Source organism: Balaenoptera borealis (genome assembly GCF_965194805.1).
Source record: "Balaenoptera borealis genome assembly, chromosome: 12".
NCBI classification, from domain to species: domain Eukaryota; kingdom Metazoa; phylum Chordata; class Mammalia; order Artiodactyla; family Balaenopteridae; genus Balaenoptera; species Balaenoptera borealis.
Window position 1 is genome coordinate 79,694,358 of NC_138869.1, and position 23,582 is coordinate 79,717,939.

General features: G+C 42.9%; 1 protein-coding gene across 2 annotated transcripts in view; it reads right to left on the minus strand.

Annotated features, from left to right (window-relative positions):
* The window catches only part of RCAN2 (regulator of calcineurin 2), a 256,726-nt gene that overhangs the window by 76,620 nt on the left and 156,524 nt on the right, over positions 1–23,582 (minus strand). Inside the window, exon 1 of one of the 2 annotated variants that reach the window (XM_082347667.1) lies at positions 14,860–15,128. The exons of the other annotated variant lie outside the window; for it this stretch is intronic. Within the exon in view, the coding sequence (XP_082203793.1) occupies positions 14,860–14,946 (87 nt within the window). The 5' untranslated portion in view covers positions 14,947–15,128. Of the gene's footprint in view, positions 1–14,859; positions 15,129–23,582 lie in introns of those variants that run through there. 2 annotated transcript variants of the gene reach the window in all.

The window sequence follows — 23,582 nt, forward strand, 5'->3', positions numbered from 1 at the left end:
TGTGTTTTTAACAGAGCTAAATCTCACTATTGGACTCGGTTGAATTTAAGGTATTTTCATCATCAATGTTTAGAGATGAAAGAGACAAGAAAAATACTAGCCGCTTATTGAGTGCCTTCATTCTTTACATTCTTACTCTACTCTGTAGAGCGGCATTTTTATACCCACTTTACAGATCAGAAAACCATGACTTGGAGATAAAGAAAACTTCCCACAGCTGCAAAACCAGTAACTGTTAGGGTTAGGGCTCCAGCCCAGACTGGTTTGACTCCAAAACCCATTCCCTCTGCATGGCGCCCACTGCTCATCTAGGCATTTTTCATTCCAATGGTCTATGAGAGAAGTTAAATTTCTTGAGTGGCCTGAAGACCTGCACCTTGGGCTTCTGACTCTTGGTTCAGCCCTCCCTCAGTCTCCCCGAAGCCATGGCTGCATCATGGGCTCTATGATTGCATCTATGAAGGGCAGAGGAAGGCTGAAGACGTCTTAGTACCCACCGGGGTGGAAACTTGCTAGCTTATTCAGCATAATACCAGCCCTAGCCACTGACTGCAAAGGGTCTGAATGATACTCTGGATTTGATTAGCGATGGCCTCGCCATCTGTCAGTATAGACCTATCTGCAAACAGACAGAAGTACCCAAGAGGACAGCGGCCGTACATAAAGCAGGGAAGCGTGTGGGACGCTCAGTCAGCGTGGAGGAACGGCAAGTGCCAAGTCACGGAGACGGGATGGGAGAGGCAGCCCGCTGGGGCTCTAATCTCACCAGCTGACCTGGAGGGGAGCAGCCTACTAGTACCTGCCACGGCTTTCAAACCCCAGATCAAAGATTACCTGTCTCATGAAATGCAACAAACTTCTTCTAGACTGTGTGTTTTGAGGATTCATGAACTCCTTCTGGGCTGTCATTTAACATAGGTGAATTCTGCAACTTGAGTTCTCAAGTCATTTCTTTAAAGGGTCCATTTGTCACTAGCACTAGAAATTGTGGGTCCCTCCGTAGCCACCTTTCTCCCCTTCTTTTTATAATAGAATCCTGACTTTACCTGGGCACGGGGCCACCAGAAACAAGGTGCTATCCTCAGCCTCTCTTGTATCCAGATGTGCCCGTGCACCCAGGTTTGGTCCGGCTGAATCTGAGAGGAAGTGATAGGTGCAGCTTTTGGAGTCTGTCCTGACAGGCAGAGAAGGCTCCCCGTTCCTCCTCCTTCCTCCATCCTGTCGCCTAAAACAAGGCCAGCAACAAACGCAGGCTCCAGTAATGCATCCCCTCATCTAACTTTTATTCAGCATCTATTATATATAGACCACTGTACTGGGACAAGACCACCGGCATGATGGCAACAGTTAACTAACAAGAGATGGCATCAAACTTTTCTTTCCCTCTCTCTCTCTTTTTTTTTTTTTGGCTGGGCCACGAGGCTTGTGAGATCTTAGTTCCCTGACCAGGGATGGAACCCGGGCCCTCGGCAGTGAAAGCGCCGAGTCCTAACCACTGGACCACCAGGGAATTCCTAAACTTCTCTTGCTGTTTGATTTGTGTATGCTACACTGGGGGAATCTTGGCCCCTAGGAACATATTTTAGCAAAATATTGCAGGTTTGTTTTGTTTTTTTTCCCTGTATGTGTATTTGCTCTCAGGAGGAACCCAGAATATTCTAGGTCCAGCATTCAACATCACTGAATTTCTATTTCCCAGTTATTAGAAATTTGAAGAAGCAATAGGGCAGACTTATTGGATAAAAGACATTTGCCTGTTATTCTAAGTCAGCCTCCCTTGTCCACAGACCGAGTGATTCCCCAGGGCGGGGACCAGGGTTTGGATTCCTGGATTTTCGACTCCTGGCCCTAGAAAACAATCAGTATACGCCTGCTGAATCGAATGCGTCCCTGAATATCCTGGGTGTAGCACTAACATATATGCCCTTCCCCTTCAAACTCGTCGAATGGCAACCTGATGACTTCCGCAAGCAGTTGCTTTCCTGTTCTGACCTCTTTCCTCTTTAAAAACACAAGACAGGGAATAACAAGAGATTATGAGCGTAATTCACGGATGCTCGGACTCTGCAGATTCCCATTCTGCCTGGCTGGCTGGCGGCAGCTCGTCCTCCACGCTAGCCTCTTTGCAGCGTCAGCCTTGGTGCAGGCACAGTCACACTAGCACCGGGGAGGACCCTGTGTCACACCAGGTGGACAGTCGCTCCCCTGTTTAAGATGCTTCCCATGGCCCATCTGATTGGACTTGAGCGTAACATCCAAATTCCTTCACAAAGTGGGTCCAGCCTCTGTACAATCCAGCACCCACCCAGGGCTCTACTTCCTAGGAGTCGCCACTCTCCTGGCATTTCTGCTGTGGTGCAGGTTCCCCTCTCTCTCCCAGGGAGCCCCTCTCTGATTTCCATCTTTCGTTCACCTGTCGAACACCTACTTAACCTTTAAAGCAGTAACTCAAGAGTTACTTCCTTGGGGAAACCTTTCTTCTTCATTCCAGACTTCCCGCCCAGAGGTTTCCACAGTGTACTGGGCTTATTCAAAACCATGGCCTTCTCTTTTTTATTTATTTATTTATTTATTTTTTTAACATCTTTATTGGAGTATAATTGCTTTACAATGGTGTGTTAGTTTCTGCTTTATAACAAAGTGAATCAGTTATACATATACATATGTTCCCATATCTCTTCCCTCTTGCGTCTCCCTCCCTCCCACCCTCCCTATCCCACCCCTGTAGGTGGTCACAAAGCACCGAGCTGATCTCCCTGTGCTATGCGGCTGCCTCCCACTAGCCATCTATTTTACGTTTGGTAGTGTATATATGTCCCTGACCATGGCCTTTTCTAAGCTCTATGTATCTATTTATTACCTTCACTCCTCCATCAGCTATGAACTCCTTGAGGGCAGGAGGTATGCTTCCATCCCAAGTACTGAAGCAGCACCTACTACCTACCAAGTGCTCTGCCATGTTTGTTAAATGTAGAATGAATGAATGAGATGCCCCACTCATGCTAAATGCAGGCATCAGCAATACTTTATTGATCATTTACATCTCAACAGCCCTTAACCTAAATCTGTATATTTTTTTAACATATGAGGAGAGTCATAAATAAGACATAGCATGAATTCAGGTCTTTCTGCCTCCAAAGAATAAGCCACTATACCATTGTCCCAGGTTGTACCAAGTTGTTTCTTGGTTTTGCCTCCAAGAATTATGGAATAAGAATGTGAAGTAACTATATGTGGAATCTAAAATAGGACACAAATGAACATATCTACGAAACAGAAACAGACTCACAGACATACAGAGTAGACCTTTGTTTGCCAAGGAGGAGGGGGTTTGGAGGAGGTTACGATTGGGAGTTTGGGATTAGTAGACGCAAACTATTATATATATTATATATAGAATGGATAACAAGGTCCTACTGTATAGCAACTATATTCAATGTCCTCTGATAAGCCATAATGGAAAAGAATATGAAAAAGAATGTATATATATATGTATAACTGAATCACTTTGCTGTACAGCAGAAATTAACACATTATAAATCAACTACACTGCAACAAAATAAATTTTTAAAAAAAGAATGTGAAGTAACAAGGAGCAAACTTGAATCTCTCTATTGATTGGGTTTGGAGAACACTTCCAACCTGAATTTCTCATTGTGAGAATAATACTTCCCACCTATAACAGAGGGGTGGCATGAGGACGCACTCATTGAAAGAGGGTTCAAGTCTTCTGAGGCCTACATAAACATCAGTTGTGGTTAATCATATGCTAAGTGTTATTTAAATATAGAATATTATTTTGCTGAGCACTACGATGTACGGAACAATTCCCTACAGAGAAAGAACATAAAATAGATCATCTACTATCCCTCTCATTAATAATTCAGGTCTACTGCTTATTCATCCAGGCAATGAATAGTAGGGCTTTAGCTTAGTTTTTATTTTGTTTTGTTTTATGTATCACAGAATGATTTGCTAGTTATGATACAGGTTAATAAGCAGTCATAGGTAGGTGTGCGTGGCAGAATACAGAGTTTCTAGGGCAAAAGGCCTATTAAGCAAAAGAGAAATTGAGCTTAGCCTGGATAATTAATCTAATTTCCACCTATCACCACAGTTTTAAAGTAGATATGGGAAGTGAAAGTCAATATTGAAAGTATTGCAATTATGGTTTAGCATAACTGTGGTGAAACTGGTCAACAACTCCATTTAAAATTCCTGCTCAGAGAGAGGTGTTTAAATATGTTTTGAAGAAATGGGTTCTGAGTTCAACCTCTCTTTTCCTTAATGGGCATCCTGCCTTAAAGCCTCTGTATTCTGCCATATACCCTGTTCTCTGAATGCTTATTAAAACTGGCCTTGGGTCTGGAAGTCAAGACCAACTGTCTGGGTCTGTGGTTCCTTACTCCCCTGCTGAACCAGTTGCTTCCCTCTCTGGTTCTGTGACCTCAGAGTGTCGCTGAGGTAGGGCACTGCTTCCTCTGTGCAAAGATGAGTTGAAAACCACAGGCAAGTGTCTGATATAATAGGGGCAGTGCCCCTATTATAGGTGAAGTGCCTTGAGAAGAAAACTCAAAACTCTATATGAGAAGTTTACTAATACTGATGATAATGGTGATGATGATGATGATGATAAAGGCTAACATTACCGGTGCGTGTTCTGTCTGCCAAGTGATCAGGTAAGCACTATTATTTTCTTCCTTTTGTAATTGAGGAAACTGAGGCACAGAGAGGTAAGGCTCCTTGCTCCAGGTCACACAGTAAGTGGCCAAATAGAGAATTCTAACCAGGATGTCTGACTTGGAGGCTGGACTTGCTTCCTTCTCACATGCCCTAAGTCAGCAAAGGAGGTCTCTTTGGAGGTTGAAACAGCATTGTCTTTTTTGGGAAAAATGGAACTGAGTGGAATAAAGGCCAACACTGCATAATGACAGAGCACAGACTTTTGCGTCCAACAGGACTGTTACCCGCTGTATCTCTGGAACCTAGTGTGAGGCCTTGAGTACGGAAGGCACTCAATATATATTTGATGAATGAATGAATGAACGAATGAATAAAAGCACTTTGCCCAGTGCCTGACAAATAGTAAGTGCTCAATACACTGTTGCTATTATTAAGTTTGCTCATTGCTTACGTATCCTGTTCCAGGAAAGGTGGCCTGAGAGGTTTTCTTAGTCAATACCTAAAGGCACAGTGAAGTCACAGAAGATGAAATCAATTCTCTTAGATGTACTATTGACGCAGGCTATAATAATACACCAAGAGATCTTGCGCAGTGTTGTGAACAAATCTCAGTCCAAGCTTCCCCTGAGGAACTGTGCGGTCTTGTTTAACCTTGGAGATCTCCAGCGAGAAAGCTGAGTTTTGTATAATTTGGAAAGCCCTGTCCGAAAGTAAAATATTATTATTGCAATTAAAACTTTCAACACTGCTGTTCTACAATTCTTCAGAGATCACCCTTCACCCCGTCCTGGAAAATGTTCTCCGACATGCAGAAAGAGGTGGCGGAGCTGCCGTACCAGTTATTTTCCGTCTATTGGTGAGCTCCTGGGTTTTCCAGCACTTTTTTTTCTCCCCAACGAGATGGCATTATTAGATTTTGAAACAAATTTTCAGATGAAATCCAAAACAGATGTTATGCCTAGAGCTGTCATCATGTTAGATTTACTGAGAAAAGTAAAATGATCTCCACTACTGATTTATGTAAAAGTAGTACTCCCTAACCTGATAAGTAGTAGAAGACAAAAACAGGGTTTTGAACACTAGAGGAAATACTACATATGAGTTCAATGTCTTATCCTCTGGAATATATATCTTTTCTTTCCCCCCCAATAATCGATTAATGGCTTGGTAATCCTTAGGGATATTTCAGTAGGGGAAAGAGTGAAGCAAACCACAGTTCAAGTCCCAGTGCTGCCAATTAATAGCTGTGTGATCTTGTGCAAAAATTTAACTTCTCTGATCAGGAACCTGTTTAAAACAGGGTAGAAAAATAGATGCCCCGGGCTATTATGGGGATGACAAGGAGCACCCTGGTGTGTGCCATGTACTCAGAAGTATTTAGTGAAGAAGAAGGGTTGTTAGAATTTTTTAAATTGTCCATCTTGATAACATAAAATATCGATCCATGAAAATGACTATCTCTGGGGGGTTACATTTGCCATCACGTGAGATGGTTTAATGCTCAACTTAGTAAATCCCCCTCCCCCCCAATCAAATCTTTGGGGCACAGCATAAACACTGCTTGCATATTCCTTTAGACCCATCAGAGATGCAGGAAATAAATCTCACAACTAAGTAGCAAACAATCTGATTGTTGGGACAAGTAGAATATTAGTGAAGATGTTATTTGGGTGAAGGCGGGGCGGGGAACGAAAGCTGGTCTGAGGTCTAATATAACAAAGAAGGATAAATTTGTTAAAGTTATCTTTCTGGAAGCCGAAGGGTCAAGATGGTTTTGAAAACCTTTTAAAAAAAATTCATAGTTCAGAGCTGGTATATTAGATTCTGGAGAGTAACTGTGCTACTGGACTGTAAAGATGTAAACATTTCCTTGGCATATAACAATAAAAAGAAAAGGCCATGAATTTCTTCGTGTCCCCCTGCCACCTCCACCCCACCCTGGAGAAACTGTTTAGCAATTGTTTAGACTTCTGTTCAACTTTTTGCCAGGAGCCTTCGCTGGGCTCTTCATCTCTTGACATGGTTAAGAGCCCACAGTTTCCAATAGCTGGTTAGATAGGGCCGGAGCAGAACAGAAAGAAACCTTCCAGGGTTGTGGAAGAAAAAATATATTTATATATAGTATATACATACATTTTCATGTGTGTGTGTGTGCCTGTGTTTATTTTTCCCCCGGATACATTTACCCCAAAGAGGAATACAAAGGCACATTGAGTGAGTATTTTCTAGGGAAGGTCTAAGTTGGTGGATATTTTATTCTCAAACAGTTTTAAGATAAATGATCCATTCTAGATAGAGTGAAGAGTTCACAACTTCTTTTTACCTGCTTGAAGACCTCATTAAATAATCTCTCAATGTTCTTTTGACTAATCTTTTGGAATCAGCTTAGATTTAGAGCTTGGAAGAGATACATTCCCTTTACGTAAAGATACTGTCCCCTTACTTTAAGAAATTCTAGGCCAGGAATGGGCTGGAGGGTTGATGACCTCCCTGGAAAGCTGGGTTCTTCACCACAAAGCTGTGATGCCATTTAAGCTTACAACCTAAATATACCCAGTGATAATAAATGTTTCAGGTATCATTTTCCTTTCTATTTGCCAATTTTAAGCTTCATCAGAAAGTACTAAAACAGGCTCTTATAAATTATTGATAGTTGTACTCAGAATCACTAAGGATGCAAATGGGACTCTCTGAGTTTTACATTAAAATCGGTTTCTTTAGGAGAATGATGTTAATGAAGATACTGTTTTGTTGTTACTGTTTTGCATAAATCTGACATTCAGGTTAGAGGTAGCAACTGTCAATGTTTGAATTACTTTCCAACAGTTAAAAGACTCTAAACAGAGAAGCAACTTTTCAGTTGGCTTTCCTGCTTTACAATGTCATTAGTTGAATACTGTACCTTGTCTTTCCCTAATGTGACAGGTGGCTGAGAAATCTGCCTGTTAACCTTCTCAGGGAGCATCTGTCACTTGCAGAAAATCCCTTCTTCCCAGTCTGTGAAAGGTGTTTGCTACTTTCTTCAGAGGCAAGATAATATTCAACAGGGCACTTTTAAGAATGTTAAGTTTCTTAAAGTATTTTTTAGGGTTAATGTCTAACATTCAGTTTTGTATTAATTCATTTGTTTCCAAAATGGCTTCAATTCTAGTCCATTTCATTAGCAGAGGAAGAACACGTTTTTGTTGTGCTGGAGGATTAGAATCTGTTATGGTCAGGCCACCCCGTCCCCCTCCCCCATCCTCCCCACACAGTCCCTTTTGGTTTTCAGAAACTAAAAGTGGTCTGGAGACATGTAACAAATATTACTTAAAATTCCAGTCATTGAACAGAGAATAAGAGTTTCTGTTAACTTAACATTTTGGTTCCTAAAAGTTGCCATGAATATCTCCAGAGGGTTTCAGTGTTTGAGAATGAAATCATATACAACTCAAATTCTTATAAGTTACTGAGTGAACACAATGGTTTCTGAAGATTCTGAAAGACCTTTAGAGTTCTACAGAACCAAAAAGTCATGATTGCAGCCAGATCCTCTGCCCAGCACTGCATTTTCAAAAAGCATAAGAAATAGGCACGAAGCTTGACAAGCTCTCCTAACAAATACCCACAAGTTTCTCTTCCAGATCAATCCCGATACCCAATACCCACATCTTCATTTGTGTCATCTGTCTCTCCCCAAAGCAAAGGGCAAAGCGTATCACACCAACTCTGCCCCATCCTTCTCCTCCTACGAATCCCGCCAAACAAAACAAATCATGAAATTTCCAGTGGTTCAAATGCCAAAGAGATTTCTTTGTACTAAATGGCCAAGATGTGCTGGGTTTGTTTTTTTTTTTAAAACTCACGCAACAGCATGACACAGACTATGAGTCAGTCACATCACACTTTTGTGTGAAAAAGGAAAACAAAATACACAAAGCACTGGCATTTTTCTCAGCATAATCACCACGCGTCCAGAAAGGTTAAGAGACTTGCCCAAGATTGCATGGATTGGGAGGATATTGGGAAATTCTCAAAAGCAGAGGAGAGAAAGTAGGACTTATGAGTCACCTTGCAAAGGCCCTAGACTTTTAGAAGGGAAAGAAAAGTCCTACAGCGCTCCTAAGATTTCAAGCGTATGAAAAATTATCATGCTGAGAACAAATTTCTGCTTATATTTCCCCTTCCTCCAAGAGAACCACCAGGCTTAAAACATAACATGAGGGAATTAGCTTAAGCACAATTTCTAAAAAGGAGCAGCGTTAAAAAAATAAAAATTATGGCATAAGATCTTGGCAGCCTCAGTAGGTCCCTGAATGAACAAATGATGGAAATGGGTTAAATCAGGGGTCCCCAACCCCCGGGCCATGGACCAGTACTGGTCCGTGGCTTGTTAGGAACCAGGCTGTACAGCAGGAGGTGAGCGGCGGGAGAGCGAGCGAAGCTTCATCTGTATTTACAGCCGCTCCCCATCACTTGTGTTACCACCTGAGCTCCGCCTCCTCTCAGATCAGCAGTGGCATTAGATTCTCATAGGGGCACAAACCCTACTGTGAAATGCGCATGTGAGGGATCTAGGTTGTGTGCTCCTTATGAGAATCTAATGCCTGATGATCTGAGGTGGAGCTGAGGCCATGATGCTAGCGCTGGGGAGCGGCTGCAAATACAGATTATCATTAGCAGAGAGGTCTGACTGCACAGAGACCTCAATAAATCAAGTGCTTGCAGACTCATCAGAACCTTATCAGTGAGTGCCAAGTGAAAACAAGCTCAGGGTTCCCACTGACTCTGCATTATGGTGAGCTGTATAATTATTTCATTATATATGACAATGTAATAATAATAAAAATAAAGTGCACAATAAATGTAATGCACTTGAATCATCCGAAACCATCCCCTCACTCCCGTCCGTGGAAAAATTGTCATCCACGAAACCCGCCCCTGGTGCCAAAAAGGTTGGGGACCACTGGGTTAAATGGCGGGGCTGAGAAAGAACACATCAGATAAGATGGCCTCTCTTTGCCTCTACTGTTCCCTCTACTGGAATGCTTTTCCCTCAGATCCATACATGGTCCTTTCACTCACTTCAGATCCCTGAATGACACTGGAACAGTGACGTTTCAAAAACTGTCGCCTCGCCAGAAATGCTTCTACTGGCCATCCATTCAAAAGTGGCCAACGGAATTTCTGGAAAGAGACAAATACAGAGGAACGCCATTTGCCTGATTTCCTCCTCTTCTGGGGACTATTGATCTGGCAGTCTTGGCAATATTTAGGAAATAGGAGCCTAAAGGGCCCCCAATGCAACCTCTCCTCCAGCAATTCACCCCCTCACTCTGCTTCATCTTTCATTCAAAACCCTTATCACGGCCTGAAATTACAGTATACGTTTATTTGTTTACTAGTTCATTGTCCGCCTCCTGTGTTAAAACATGCACTGCGTGAGGGCAGGGATGTCTGTCTGGTCTATCTCCCGGTGCTTAGAGCATCATCTGGTTAGGAGTTAAGAGCACCGCACAAATGTTCTTGTTTTTGTTTTTTTATTGAAGTATAGCTGATTTACAGTGTTGTGTCAATCTCTGCTGTACAGCAAAGTGACTCAGTTATACATACATATATATATATATATATATATATATATATATATATATATACATTCTTTTTTTGTATTCTTCTCCATTATGGTTTATCTCAGGAGATTGGATACAGTTCCCTGTGCTATACAGTAGGACCTTGTTGTCTATCCACTCTAAGTGTAATAGTTTGCATCTAAATCTCCAGCTCCCAGGGTCTTTGACATTTCTGATCTTCTTATAAGACTTGCCATGTTTCCTGCCTGTCCTGAGGAGTAGGAAGAAGCTTTATGAGCTTCCTGTCTCCTGTGTGGATGACCATGGAGACAGGACTGGATCCCTGGGATGTGAATCAGGAGCTCTCCAGCCCAGAGAGGAGGCATCCACCCCTTTTCTGTGTGGGGAGCTCCCACTGCAGAGAAGGCGCAGCCCCAGGCTCGGATGTGCCCGGGAGAAGGGGGGACATTCTGCTATAGGCTGCAGCCAGCAGTGGACGAGGGTGTTTACCACCAGCTCGGAACCGGGTAGAGGGATGGCAGGGGTGGTGAACTGGGCCAAGAGTGTTGGGTGAGCCTCAACATTTCTGGTAGCTTAGAGACATTGCTTCTGAAACTGCATCCATCAAGGCTTCATTCGGGGGGATGGATCAAAGTGTTTAAAAAGAGGTTATTCTAGATAATTCTGGACTGACTTCACCCGTACCTACCTGTGTCTAGAAGAGACAAGACACTGACTTTATATAATCGTCTATGCCCGGCTCCACTCAGACGAGCCAAGTTAGAAGTTCTGGGCGTGGGGCCTGAGCATCGTCAATATTTTAAGAGCTCTCCAGGGGACACCAATGTGTTATCAGGTTTAAGAACAACTGGACTAAAGTAAAACACAAATTTTATTACCCATCTTTGGATCTCTTTCATTTCCTCAAGCGTCTGGCTCTTGTTGAGGGGCGGGGGAGACTATTTTCAGAATATGAGAAGAACACTGGAGAAAATCAACTCTGCCCATGTTCACATACACACACGCACGTGCGCGTGCGCACACAAACTCTACAGTTCACCATGTCATTTTCCTTCTATTAAGGGCTTCAAATTTCTTTATCTTTCTAAGCATCCTTTGCCATCAAACAGACAGCTAAGTTCACAACACTACCAATGGAGTTTCCGGAGAAAGACAAATATGGGGATGCATTTGCCTGATTTCCTCTTCTATTTGGTATCACTGCTCTAGCAGCTTTGGCAAAATTTAGGAACTTGGAGCCTGAAGGGCCCCCAAAGCAACCAGCTGAGATCCTCCATGGAGGATAAGGTTTTCTAAATTGCTATAAGTCACTAGATTTGCATTTTCTCCACCCCCTTCAAATTAACCACTGTATTTGCTAAGAAAATCTGCTGGTTGCATAACCCTGGTGTGGTTGCTTCCCAATGGGGCTCCAGGTAGAAAGGAAGAGTCTGTAAAAAGCAAAAAAGAGCCTGAGATCAAGCAAGCTGGATGCAGGCAGGTGAAACAGACCCCCAACCGGTGCCTTCCTTTTCTCTGACAGGAAATATTGAACTTGGAAGAAAGGAACTCCTGGCTCCACTATGGATCTGAAATAGGTGATTAATGACGTTTACCTTTGGAGAAACTTTGGTGCCAGAATTTGACATCTGAACGTCTCTTCATGACACTAAGCCATGCTCACTTTTGAACAAGGAACATATAGGTTTTCTCAACAGACCTCTTTGGCCTGCCTTAATTGTGCTTGATAATAACGTCACTGATTTACGCTAAATGATTAAATGTCTGAAAGGAAGGGCGGTGTTTTCTAAGTTGCTGGGCTGTGTGTGTGCAGGGGGGGCGGTGGGGGATGGTAGTGGAAACACTTTCTATGTCCTGGACTGCCATTGTAAAGTCAGTTGGAGATAGGACATTCCAGTAAATTGGGGAAAGTAACCTATCACCTTTAGAGAACGTCTAAAAAGATGACCATGACGATAATGGTGACAGCTAACATTTATTGAACACGAAATATGTCAGGCGCTGCATTAATTGTTTTATATGTATAATTTTCTTTAATCCTCCTACCAAGCCAACAAGGTAGGAACTACTATTATCCCCATGTTACAGATGAGAAAACTAAGGCACAGAATGATTAAGTAACTTGTTTCAAAGAAACAAATCAACTGTGATTCGAAGCTATTTAGCAGGAAGGACATGTAATGCATCTTTCTGGTGGGAGTCTTCCCAGAAAACCCCATACATTTCTGATGAACAGGGTGAGAGGCTTTATAATCTGGCCCTGACTCCCCTCTGCGCCCCCCTCCAGTCTCTCACAGAGATCCTACTGCAGTCAAATGCACTGACTCACCTGACTGCAAAATGGAATGCCTGCCTGTCCCCGTGCCCTCCCTCTTCCTGTATCAAAATCTACCCATCTTCAAGTTCAAGTACCACCTGCTCCATGACACCATCCCAACCACTCAAGTACAACCAGCTCTAAGAATTTTGTGTCCCCTGAATTCCACAAAATAGGCTGTCTTTAAGAAATATTGGGCATGTTTGCAACAACATGGATGGGCCTAAAGATTACCATACTAAGTGAAGTAAGTCAGACAGAGAAAGACAAATATCATATGATATCACATATATGTAGAATCTTAAAAAATGATACAAATGAACTTATTTACAAAGCAGAAATAGACTCAACAGACATAGAAAACAAACTTATGGTTACCAAAGGGGAAAGGGAGAGTGAGGGATAAAGTAGGGATTTGGGATGAACAGATATGCACTCTTATATATAAAATATAAATAGCAAGGAATTATTGTATAGCACAGAGTATTATATACAGTATCTTGTAATAAACTATAATGAAAAAATGAATATATATATATATATATACACACACATATAACTGAATCACTTTGCCATACACCTGAAACATTGTAAATCAACTATACTTCAATAGAAAATAAGTAAAAAAAGAGCAATGATTAAAAAAAGAGAAATATTGGGTAAGTGGTTCTTTGTATGTCTATATGACAAATACCTACGTCATCTAAGCATATTTTAAACTCCTTCCTGTAAGAGCACAATGCCTGGCAGACTACAGATCCCTAATCAATATTTTCTCACCGTCATTTCTTGGACCAAAAAACTCTAGATTATTTATTTTATGATGTTTACAGGTCCAGCATGTAATTAAAAGGGAACGGTTCAGAAGAGAAGGGAATCGTAAAGTGTTACTTTATGTACGCATAATTCTGTTCCAGCAGGTGCTGGGAGATGGCTCTCTACTCAGTTACCCACGTCGGAATTTAAATTGGTTTTGAACTGGAGGGGCTTTGAGGGCTGCTCCCTTCTGGAGTGTACACAGCGTGTACGGCCAGCGGGGCTGTGAGTCGCTACACGCATGTTTCCATTCGTGGACACGACCACAAGCAGCACCAAACCATTACCTTCTAATTTTCGGAACCTCAGTATGACAGGTGGTCGGCACTTCACAGCACTGGCCTAAGAATTGGTAAACGCAGGCCACACATTTAAAATATGCAGAAACAACAAAACAGATTCTTGAATTCCTTTCAAAAGGGTGTTCAAAACTGCAATCTTGAATGACAGAGCCATGTGTTATGCTAGTGGACACATAAATTCCCACCTGGGAAGCACCAGGGTGTCATCTGCACACCCCAAAATAAAGAACTCTGGGTCTTCCTTTAAGTAAAGACTAAGGCGAAGGTGACAAATGATTATGCAGTGCAATTCCGCTTTCCTTCCTCCCATCACACAATGAGCAACTATCCTTTTTGTCGTGTGTGTGAACTGTTTAAATAAGAAGCTTCTGCTAGTTCTTATGTTCAATATGAGAGAAGAAATCAAAATGCCCATTTCACAAGCATGGCATCTTTTTCAGAACATAAGACCAAAGGGGAAAAGCAAAGAGAATGTATGTCATCAGGAGACAATTACCCATGACAGTCAAACAATTGCTGCAGACAGTCAGCCAGGACCAGCGCCCTAGAATACTACGCAAAATTTATTTATGCCTGAACTTTCTTTATGGACAACTGTTCAGGGAAAATGACTTGCTTCTTTTGCCTGACAAAGGACATTTAGACAGCTGCTCTCCAACTCTGACTTCCAGAGAGCTGGGGATTGAAACTGCCATCTGTAGAATAGCTTTTGTTCAATGTGCAGACCACATCACGGCCTATGTAAGTGACGTCCCATCAAGGGGTTAACGTCCCACGATCAGGGTGTCCTGGGTACGATGTTTATTATATGTGCTTTCTTCATTGAATCATTGATTTAAAACCCCTCTCAGTATTAAGGACCGGCAAATTCTTATTGACACAGAGACTATGAAAACATGTCTACTGTGCAAAGGATGACTGGGGATCACCTAATAGAAAAGGCAAGAACAAACAGACAGTGGTTTTTCAAAGCTTATCACGTTTAAAATGAATGTGCGCCAGTCCCTCGTCTAACTTATTCTAATTAATAGAGTCAGGCACTCACCACATGCATTTCTAGCGCAGATCGTGAGCTGAAAACTATGAACCAAAGTCTTGTTCCCTTAAGCTAACAAGGCTCCAAGCAGCTTCAGCAACAGCAACAATGAAACAGAAGATGGCAGGTGCGTACCTTAACCTCCTGATTGGTAAAGACCTCCACGTCCACCATGCAGGCAACCAGAGTGGAAATATCACAGTCCATTCTAGGGGCTGGCATTCCCCCTCCGGAATTGACAATAAAGAGCTAGGCAGCCTCCGAGTCGTGCGGGCTGGGAAGAGCCTTCCAGGTGGATGTCTCCGGGCCGGCCGGGCGCTGCCCTGCCCTGGGGATGGCCGAGCTGGGCACCTGAGCCCACTCCGCTGCACACACACAGCCCGCCGCGGCTCAGGCAGCAGGGCAGAGTAAGAGCGGCTGGCTGTCTGATGGCAATGACATCACCGCAAAGACTGACACAAGCTGGAGCTATTTTTTTTTTTCCCCCAGCCTTTTATCTCTAGGCAGTGCAGTGGAGCAAATTGAACATGATTATGTGCTAAATCTGAACTCAGACTAAATCAATTCAGGCAGCGTTCGCTAGGAACTGAGTCATAGCTGTTGTTCCAGCCGAGTGCTTATGTTTGCAAAAAGCAAGGGTGGGGAGGGGGGAGAATCCGACACCAGAGGCTCTCTTTGGGGTGGGGGTGGGAATTATTCTGCTGATGAGCCTCCTGAGGTTAAGGTGTGACAATTTTCTGCCTCAGAAATGAGCAGGAAGTTGAGGCATTTTGCAAATTGCGTGGCTTCTGTTAATTGCCCTGTGCCCGCTCAGAGCGGCCACACATGTTCTGGGCATCCTAATGCGTCCCGGGCGGGCACAGGCTGCAGAGAAATCCATTCTTGCAGTGACTAAAGAGCTGGTCGTCAGTCATGTAGGCAGCCCGCTAAGAGGAGGTAATTAGAGGTTCGTGAATTTCTATTTGAAGCACATACGTGCAGACCAGAAACTCTAAAAGCTCGGGATTTCAGGCTGTCTCCAAGGTCATTCAAACCAAAAGCGGGCAGTGGAAAGGAGTTACAGCAAACATCTCATGCGGGGACAGATGGCAGAATCTAGCGGGCAAACGCACTGATGTGGGTCATTATCAGAGCCTCGGGGCTTGATTTCACCTGAGACTTTGAACATGTCTGATGGCTTTTTCAGTCTCTTTTCCTAAATGTGAACCCCAGGAAGGGCAGGGCCGTGGATAATTCATCTTTATATCCTGAGACTTTAGCCGAGTGTCTGGCATGAGAAGGCAATAATTGTTTAATGAATGAACAAACCAAACAGGGGCAGCCTTCTTTTACAGTAGAAGTGAGCAAAGGAAAAAAATCCAAATCGTTTTCATTTTATCATTGGTTATAAAAATACCAGTAGAACTTACATTCTGGCAGGATCTATGCCCAGTAGGAATGCAGGTGCATCTTCAGTGGCTATCAGAGATCATGATTTGTAACAGATTGGCACCTTTCTAACCCATGACTGGACATGGTGGTCCAATTTTGCGTGCAGATGAGAAAGGTGACATTTTAGACTGAAGGTAGAAGTTTTGTGGTTGATCCTCATTTGGGGCTACATGTGAGTCTAATGTTCCCCTTCAACAAGGCATTTCCAGGTTAAATGAAATCAGTCCACAAATAGAAATATTTAGACTGATGAAACTCTGTGTGTGTGTGTGTGTGTGTGTGTGTGTGTGTGTGTGTGTATGTGTGTGTGTGTGTGTGTACAGCACTTACTGTGTTGTCCAGGGCACTGTGGGGAATATGAAATCATGTCTGCAGATAATTCAACTAACACTTACTGCGTGATGACTATGTACAAAGCTCTATACCAGCTGCTCTAAAGGATAAAATGATGAATAAGTAAAATTCACTATCCTCAAGGAGCTTAAAATCCAGGGGAGGAGATAAGACATGGAAACAAACACCTATAAAACAAGGCAATGGTGATGGTGGCAAAGGAGGGACAGATGGCACTTGGTGGGAGCACTGTTGAAAGAGCATGGATGCTGAAGGGAGCTGGGGCAGATGAGCCTCAAGGAGCAGGACATGACTTCTGCCATGACCTTGAAACATGGGTAAGACTTTGTCAGACAGAGAAGGGGTGAAGAGAGCCCCCAAGGCAGGGGCCGCAGACTAGAAACATCCAGAGCAAAGAAAGAATAGGGTTTTTTTTGGGGGGTGAGCCACATTTAAGGTTAAATTTGTCCAGAGCCAGGGATAAACAAGGCAGAAAGAGCCAGGTGACACAAAGCCTCGAGGGGCCCTTTGCGTCTATCTGGTCAACCATGGAATGCTCGGCAAAGGTTTTTGAGAAAGTGAATGGGTCTATCTATACATAAATATAGCTGAAATGTAAAGTATACAAGAAGATGAATACAAATTTAAATATCACTAACATCGGTTCAAGAGGCAAAACAAAAACAAGGCTATTTTTTCATATGCCGTGGTATATCCCCAAATTTATTTTTTTAAGGGTCACAGCATCAGTGTGCTGGTAAATATTTAACAATCAGCTCTGAAAAGAAAAGCCTGATGTGTAGCATTTGCCGATTCTTTTGGTGTAAATATCCTCATCATGGCTGACTTTAAGCAACCAATATAAAGTCCCCGAATGCAAAGTTGGGAGTGACTGACCTGCTCACCCCAGCCATGTGAACTGCCTCGGGGATAGAATGGTCTCATCGTCGTGAAAGGGCTACACTGTATTAATGACAGTTCCTACGGTTCACAGAGTTTAAGGTTAACCATTGCTCTGTTCACTTAAAGCGCTCTGTGAATTACTGCACACTTTCTGTTTAGGAAAGAGCTATAGAGGGTATACATGCGTTATTTCAAGAGAAAGAGCTTTGCTCTGACACATCTTGGCAGGAGGATATTAGTCTATCCAGGAAGTAGAGCCTCACTCCAAACTGTAAAATAGGTAGTTTTTTCCTGATGCATCTTCAGTTTCTCCTTGTTGATTTGTTTCTTCCCTGGAGATCCCTTCTCGTACTCTTGAGTCCACTAACTTTATGCTTTCCTTTTTTAAAATATCTTTTCAAGGACACAGCTCTCAATTCATTTCTATTAGCATGAAATGACTGATAACTTAATAGTACTACCTGGCATAGAGGAATCTGTATGATGGGTAATACTATAGGGGATCAAATCTTAAATTGAGCAAATAGTGTACTTAGGGTGAAATCATAGGCATCGAGAGCATGTAGTGATTTTGAAATAAAATTATAGGATTTTTAATAGGTTGGTTCAACAAATCGGCTATATTATACTATTCAGTTGCTTATACAAAACACTTTCCTATAGATTAGAGTCCCTAGGGGCCTTCCCTGTTAAAATTGTGCCCTATTTCTCTAGATAGAATGTACTTTTGATAGCTGGGGGATGGCTGGCAGCCTGGGAGGTACTTGGGGTCTGTATATAAGCACCCAGGCTATGCCTACAAGGTCCTATGAACCCTAGCTCTTGTCTGTTCTCCCTCCCACCTGAGTTCACCATTTCTCCCTTTCCTCTCCACATCCCAGATTCACTGGTCTTCTTGGAATTTCCGCCCCCCCCCCCAAAAAAAAACGCCAAGCTCTTTCTCATCTCAGGGCCTTCCCACTTGCTACTGCCTTTGTCAAAAAATATCCAGATTTCCGCATGGCCGGCTCCTTTTCACCATCCAGCTCTCAGCTCACATGTTACCTCCTTGGAGAAGTCTTCCCTGATCACCTAAATAAAATACGTGGACCCCTGTGTGCACATGCACACACACACGGACTCAATCACTATCCGGCATCTTCTCTCTAATTTTATTCATAGCACTTTTCACTATCTGAAACTGTTCACTTATTTCTTGACTTGTTCTTTGTTGTATCCCCAACTAGAATGTCATCTCCACAAGACAGAGGTTTTTGCCTATTCTGTTCCCTGCTGTATTCTCAGGGGCTAGAAAACTACATGTCACTTAGGAGGTACTCTAAGAAATCCCTGAAGTGTGAATGGATAAATAAATAAATGAATCTAAAAAGGCAAGTAGAAGGACTCAAACCCATAGAGGTGCCTCCTGATCTGGAGTTTGAGAAAGGTCCTTGCAGGATACATGGGCATCTGAGCTCAGTAATCACCCCCACCACCGACGCAGCTCTGCTCAGAAGCACCCTTTCCAGGTGAAGTGGCCAGAAAAATCTTAGGATTCATTCAAACCATGATTCTTCCAATAATTGACCACATTAAGGAAATGGATGCAGCATGACGCAGACCTGACCCTGAGACAAAGACCACTTCTCTACCGCTCAGGCCAGGTAGTTCTCCAAAAGGATTGACAGCTGAGCTGAGGCACTAACCCCCAAGTGGGCAGGAAGAGATGGGGACCTTCCAATCCCAGAGGCAGCAGCCAAGTGTGGTTTGCTAATGAGTATAGATGTTCCCATTACAACTATGGCTCATCAAAGGCTTTGCTCCCTCTATGTGTCCTTCTGGATCCCTTTTTTTTTAATGTTTACTGTTGAAAATCTCAGACGTATTCAGAAGTTCAAAGAATACTGTAATGAGCTTTCATGTACCCACCACCCAAGTACAACAATAGCTTGGGATCAACCTTCCTTCCTCTCTGCCAGTGGGTCTCAGAGTGCGGTCCCCAGACCAACAGTATCAACACCACCGGAATTTGTTAGAATGGCAAATTCTTGGGCCACACCCAAGACTGGGTAGGTAGGACCAGTATTTGTATTTTAACAAGCCCCGCCAGTGATCCTGATGCAAGCTCAAGTCTGAGCACCAGCGTTCCATGTCCCCAACCGCTCACACTCACTCCCGGTTATTTTGAAGCCGATGTCTGACATCATATCATTTCATCCGTAAATATTTCAGTGTCTATCTTGAAAAGACAAGGGCTTGTCTTTTGAAATCATAATACCTATCATCACACACACTCAAAAGCAAGAATAGTTTCTCAGTATCATCAAATGTCCTGCCAGCGTTCACATTCTTCCAGCTGCGCTACCAATGTTCTCTTCCCTCCCCACCCACTCTCCATCCCCTCCCTGATCCCATCCTTCCAGCCTTCCTTTATTTAACGTTTTGTTTACTTATGCTGGGATCTAAACTACTATGTCTCTCATGTCTCTTTTAGTCTATAGAGTCCTCCTCCATGTCTTCTTTTTTCTTCCTTGTAGTTTGTTGCTGGTGATGATAAAACCATGTTATTTGTCCTTTAGAATTCTCCCCAGTCTGGATTTTCTTGATGAATTCCACATAGTGTCATTTAATTGGGTTCTCTCTTACCTGTAGGTCCTGTTCATTAGATCCAGAGGCTTGATAGATTTGGGTTTGGCAAGACTCCTTCATGAATGGTGTTGTATACCTCCATCGGGGGTATGTAATGCCTGGCCATCTCTTTTTGTGGTATTAGCAGCCCTTCATGCTCGATGCGTAGATCTACTCTTTCTTTATAAGTTGCAAAATGATGGTATTCCCTCTTTATTTATTCACTGAGTACTTCCATTACAAGGAACTACTTCTCATCTACTATGGAGTTACCCTGAGCTACATTTTTGCAAGACAGGCAAAATACACACTTAATTCTTTTCCTTTATTAACTAGCTTTATTTTTTTTTTAATGACTTGCTTCACATTATCCTTCAAAGAAGATCACTGAGGCTTTTTACTTTATTAAGCATCTTTATGAACTCGTGGACTAAACATATTTGATGGGTTTAAATCCACTGTTGTTTTATCTTTTTTTTTTGAATTTTATTTATTTTTTTATACAGCAGGTTCTTATTAGTTATCCATTTTATACATATTAGTGTATATATGTCGATCCCAATCTCCCAATTCATCACTGTCGTTTTATCTTATTGATGCTTAAATTGCTGGTGAGAATCTCATCATGTTGGCTCCTGCGTCCTTTTGACACAGTCTCAGTCATCTTTGAGGGCTACTTCACCTTCTGGCAGGACAAGATGTTCCAGACTCATCCTGCCCATTTCCTGCCCCAGATAAGGAATCAGTCATTTCTTTCTCAGTTTCATTTAGTATTTCAACATATTTCAAGATCATAATCTATAGACTTAGAGGTGTTCTTTGTACTGAGTCAGCTATTGTTTACAAGACTCTTTAGCAGACTGAACTAGAAAATATATAAATGTGTTTTTTAAACTTTTTTTAAATAATAAGGCCTTACTTTTATATTTTTATTTTTTTAATTTATTTTTTAATTGAAGTAGAGTTGAATAAGTGTGTTTTAAAGATAACATGCATCATGAGTTCAGACTGATAATTCCAAATCAAATCCAGAATTTTTCAGTCATACATCTGTATCCTCCTTCTTCCACACCAAATATCTTGGTTCTTACCAGTAACATAATTACTCATTTGCCTTATTCAATACTACAATACACAGCAGCTTCAGAATCACAATATTCAGTAGGAACAATTTAAGATTTTATCCCCCAGTTCTTTTTGTCCTAAGGGTATATCCCATAAGGATGGTAGAGATTCCTGTGCTTTAGTCATTTGGAATAGTTCCTCTCCTCCACCAACTGGAAACCAAGTTAGGTTCATTTGTTTCCTTCAAATTTGATTCCTAAGGATTGCCTTTCTCTGTAAATTTAGTTTTATAAATATAAAGCATATTACATGGTTCAAAACTCAAACTACAAATCTACAAAGAAATCTAGCTTCTCTCCCTGTCTCCTCCAGCAAATTCCCTCCCTCCCTCCCACACAGGTTACTGTTATTTCATCTTTATTGTTTATCTGTTCTCTCATTTAAAAAAATATAAATATATATGTGTATTATTTTCCCTCCCTTTCTTTGACAAATGATAGTATACTTTGCACATTTTTCTCTGTCTTGCTTTTATCACTAGAAAACATGATCCTAGAGATCATTACATAATCATATGTAAAAGTATTCCCATCCCTTTTTACAGCTGTATAGTATTCCACCATGTGCACTATGTGAATTTACCACGTTGGTGCAACTAAGCCCCTATTGATGAGTATCTGGGTTGTTTCCAGTCTTTTGCTATTAAATAGTGCAGCAATGGATAGGCTTGGCTTATATCTACTCACATTTTTCTACTGTAACTTTGGGACAGATTCTAGAAGTGAAATTGCTGGGTTAAAAGGCAAATGTATGGATAATTTTGCTAGATTTAGACAAATTCTCCTCCATTGGGGTTGTACCATTTTGCTTCCCCACCAGCAATTTATGAGAAAGGGGGTTTCCCCACAGCATGTGTTGTAGAAATGCCTTGGACGTTTGCCTATCTGGTGAGTGAGATGTGGTTATCTCGGTGCATTTCTCCTACTATGGGGACATCTAAGGATCTTTCTATATGTGAACTAGTATAGCATTGTCCCAGTCAATACCTCCCTGGCTTTCCTCCAACTAATTCAGATTCTGTTTCTGACCTGAGCAAGCAAAAAGTCTAAATAACCACAGTTCTCAACGGGTTTTGGTTTGCATTCTTCTTATTATGAGCCTGGTGGGGCATTTGTTCATCTGGTCAAGAGCTATTTGCATCTCTTCTTCTCTGATACCTCACTTACGTCTGGTCATCACAAGCCAAACACATTCTCACCTCCAGACCCTTGGCTTCCCTCGCCTGGAAGTCCATTTCCCCCATCTCAGCGGGGCTCACTCCTCCACAGCATTCAGGCCTCAGCTCAAATGCCTCCGCCTCAGAGAAGCCCACCCTGATTAGTCTATCTAAGTAGGACCCTTCTCACTATCTCCCTGCCTTGTTTTATTTTTCTTCAAAGCACTTACCACTAACTGATATCACATATTTATTTGTGTAGTTTCTGTTGATCTCTTCATTGGAATGCAAGCTCCATGAGGGCAGGGGCCCTCTACCTTGCTCACTGTGTTTTCCCCCAATGCCTACAATGGAGGCTGCCACACAGTGACAGCTCAGGGAAATGTGTGGGTGACTGGATAATGGAATGAGTGGCATCCTTTAGCTAGGGGAGCCAGCTGAGAAGAGGGGCTGCCGGGGGTCCCTCTAAAGGAACGTGAACCTGGCAAGGGAGAGTGAGGCAAATGAAGGGGCCTCAGGTCACAGGGCGATGGGAATGGTGCAGTGGGAGCCGGGGGGTCCATAAGAAGTGAGAGGGACACTGACAGGGGAGAAGGAGGGACACAAAAGGCCAGCTCCCCATCCTGCACAAGTCCCGGCTAAGTGGCAACTGCAACGCCCTCGGTCAGACTCAGGGACCGTCTTCATTCCTCCACTGCCCAGTGAGCACCTCCAGAGGCCCCACAAATATCCTACAGCTCGTCCCCGAGTAGCGCTCTGAAGAAGCCGTCTCACTTCTCTTCTGCCTCATCCTCCTCCCCAGTTCTCAGGGTTTCATCCCTGCCTCGATCCACCTTTAGGAAGACCTACCCCCCTTCCCATCCTCCCCATCTGAATCGGCTTGTTGGGGGGATTACACCGGGCCGTGCTATGTCTAAGAAGCCGACACACTTGAAAAGTTACAGGGATGAAAATTAATAGTGTGTTTGCTTAGCACCCCTGTCTCTCTGGGAACTGTTCTTCCTCCCCACCCTGGGTTCATCTGAGGGAGGCCCTGACCAGCCCAAGCCAGTCAGAGCTCCCGCGACGATTTCCCAGACCCAAAGTGGGTCAGGGGTGCCCGTCCCCTGTGGTGCCAGAAGCTTGGGACTGTGGCTGGCCATGTTATTTTCACCATAAAGCCACCTTCAGACAGAAACTGAAATAAAAAGTGGAGGAAGGAAGTCCTGGAAGCATTGGAGTCCTCGTTTCCGGTTGCTCCTGAGGCCTGGGGGCACCTTGTCCTTCCATGGGTCTCCTCAGTCAACTCTTCCCTTGGTCATGT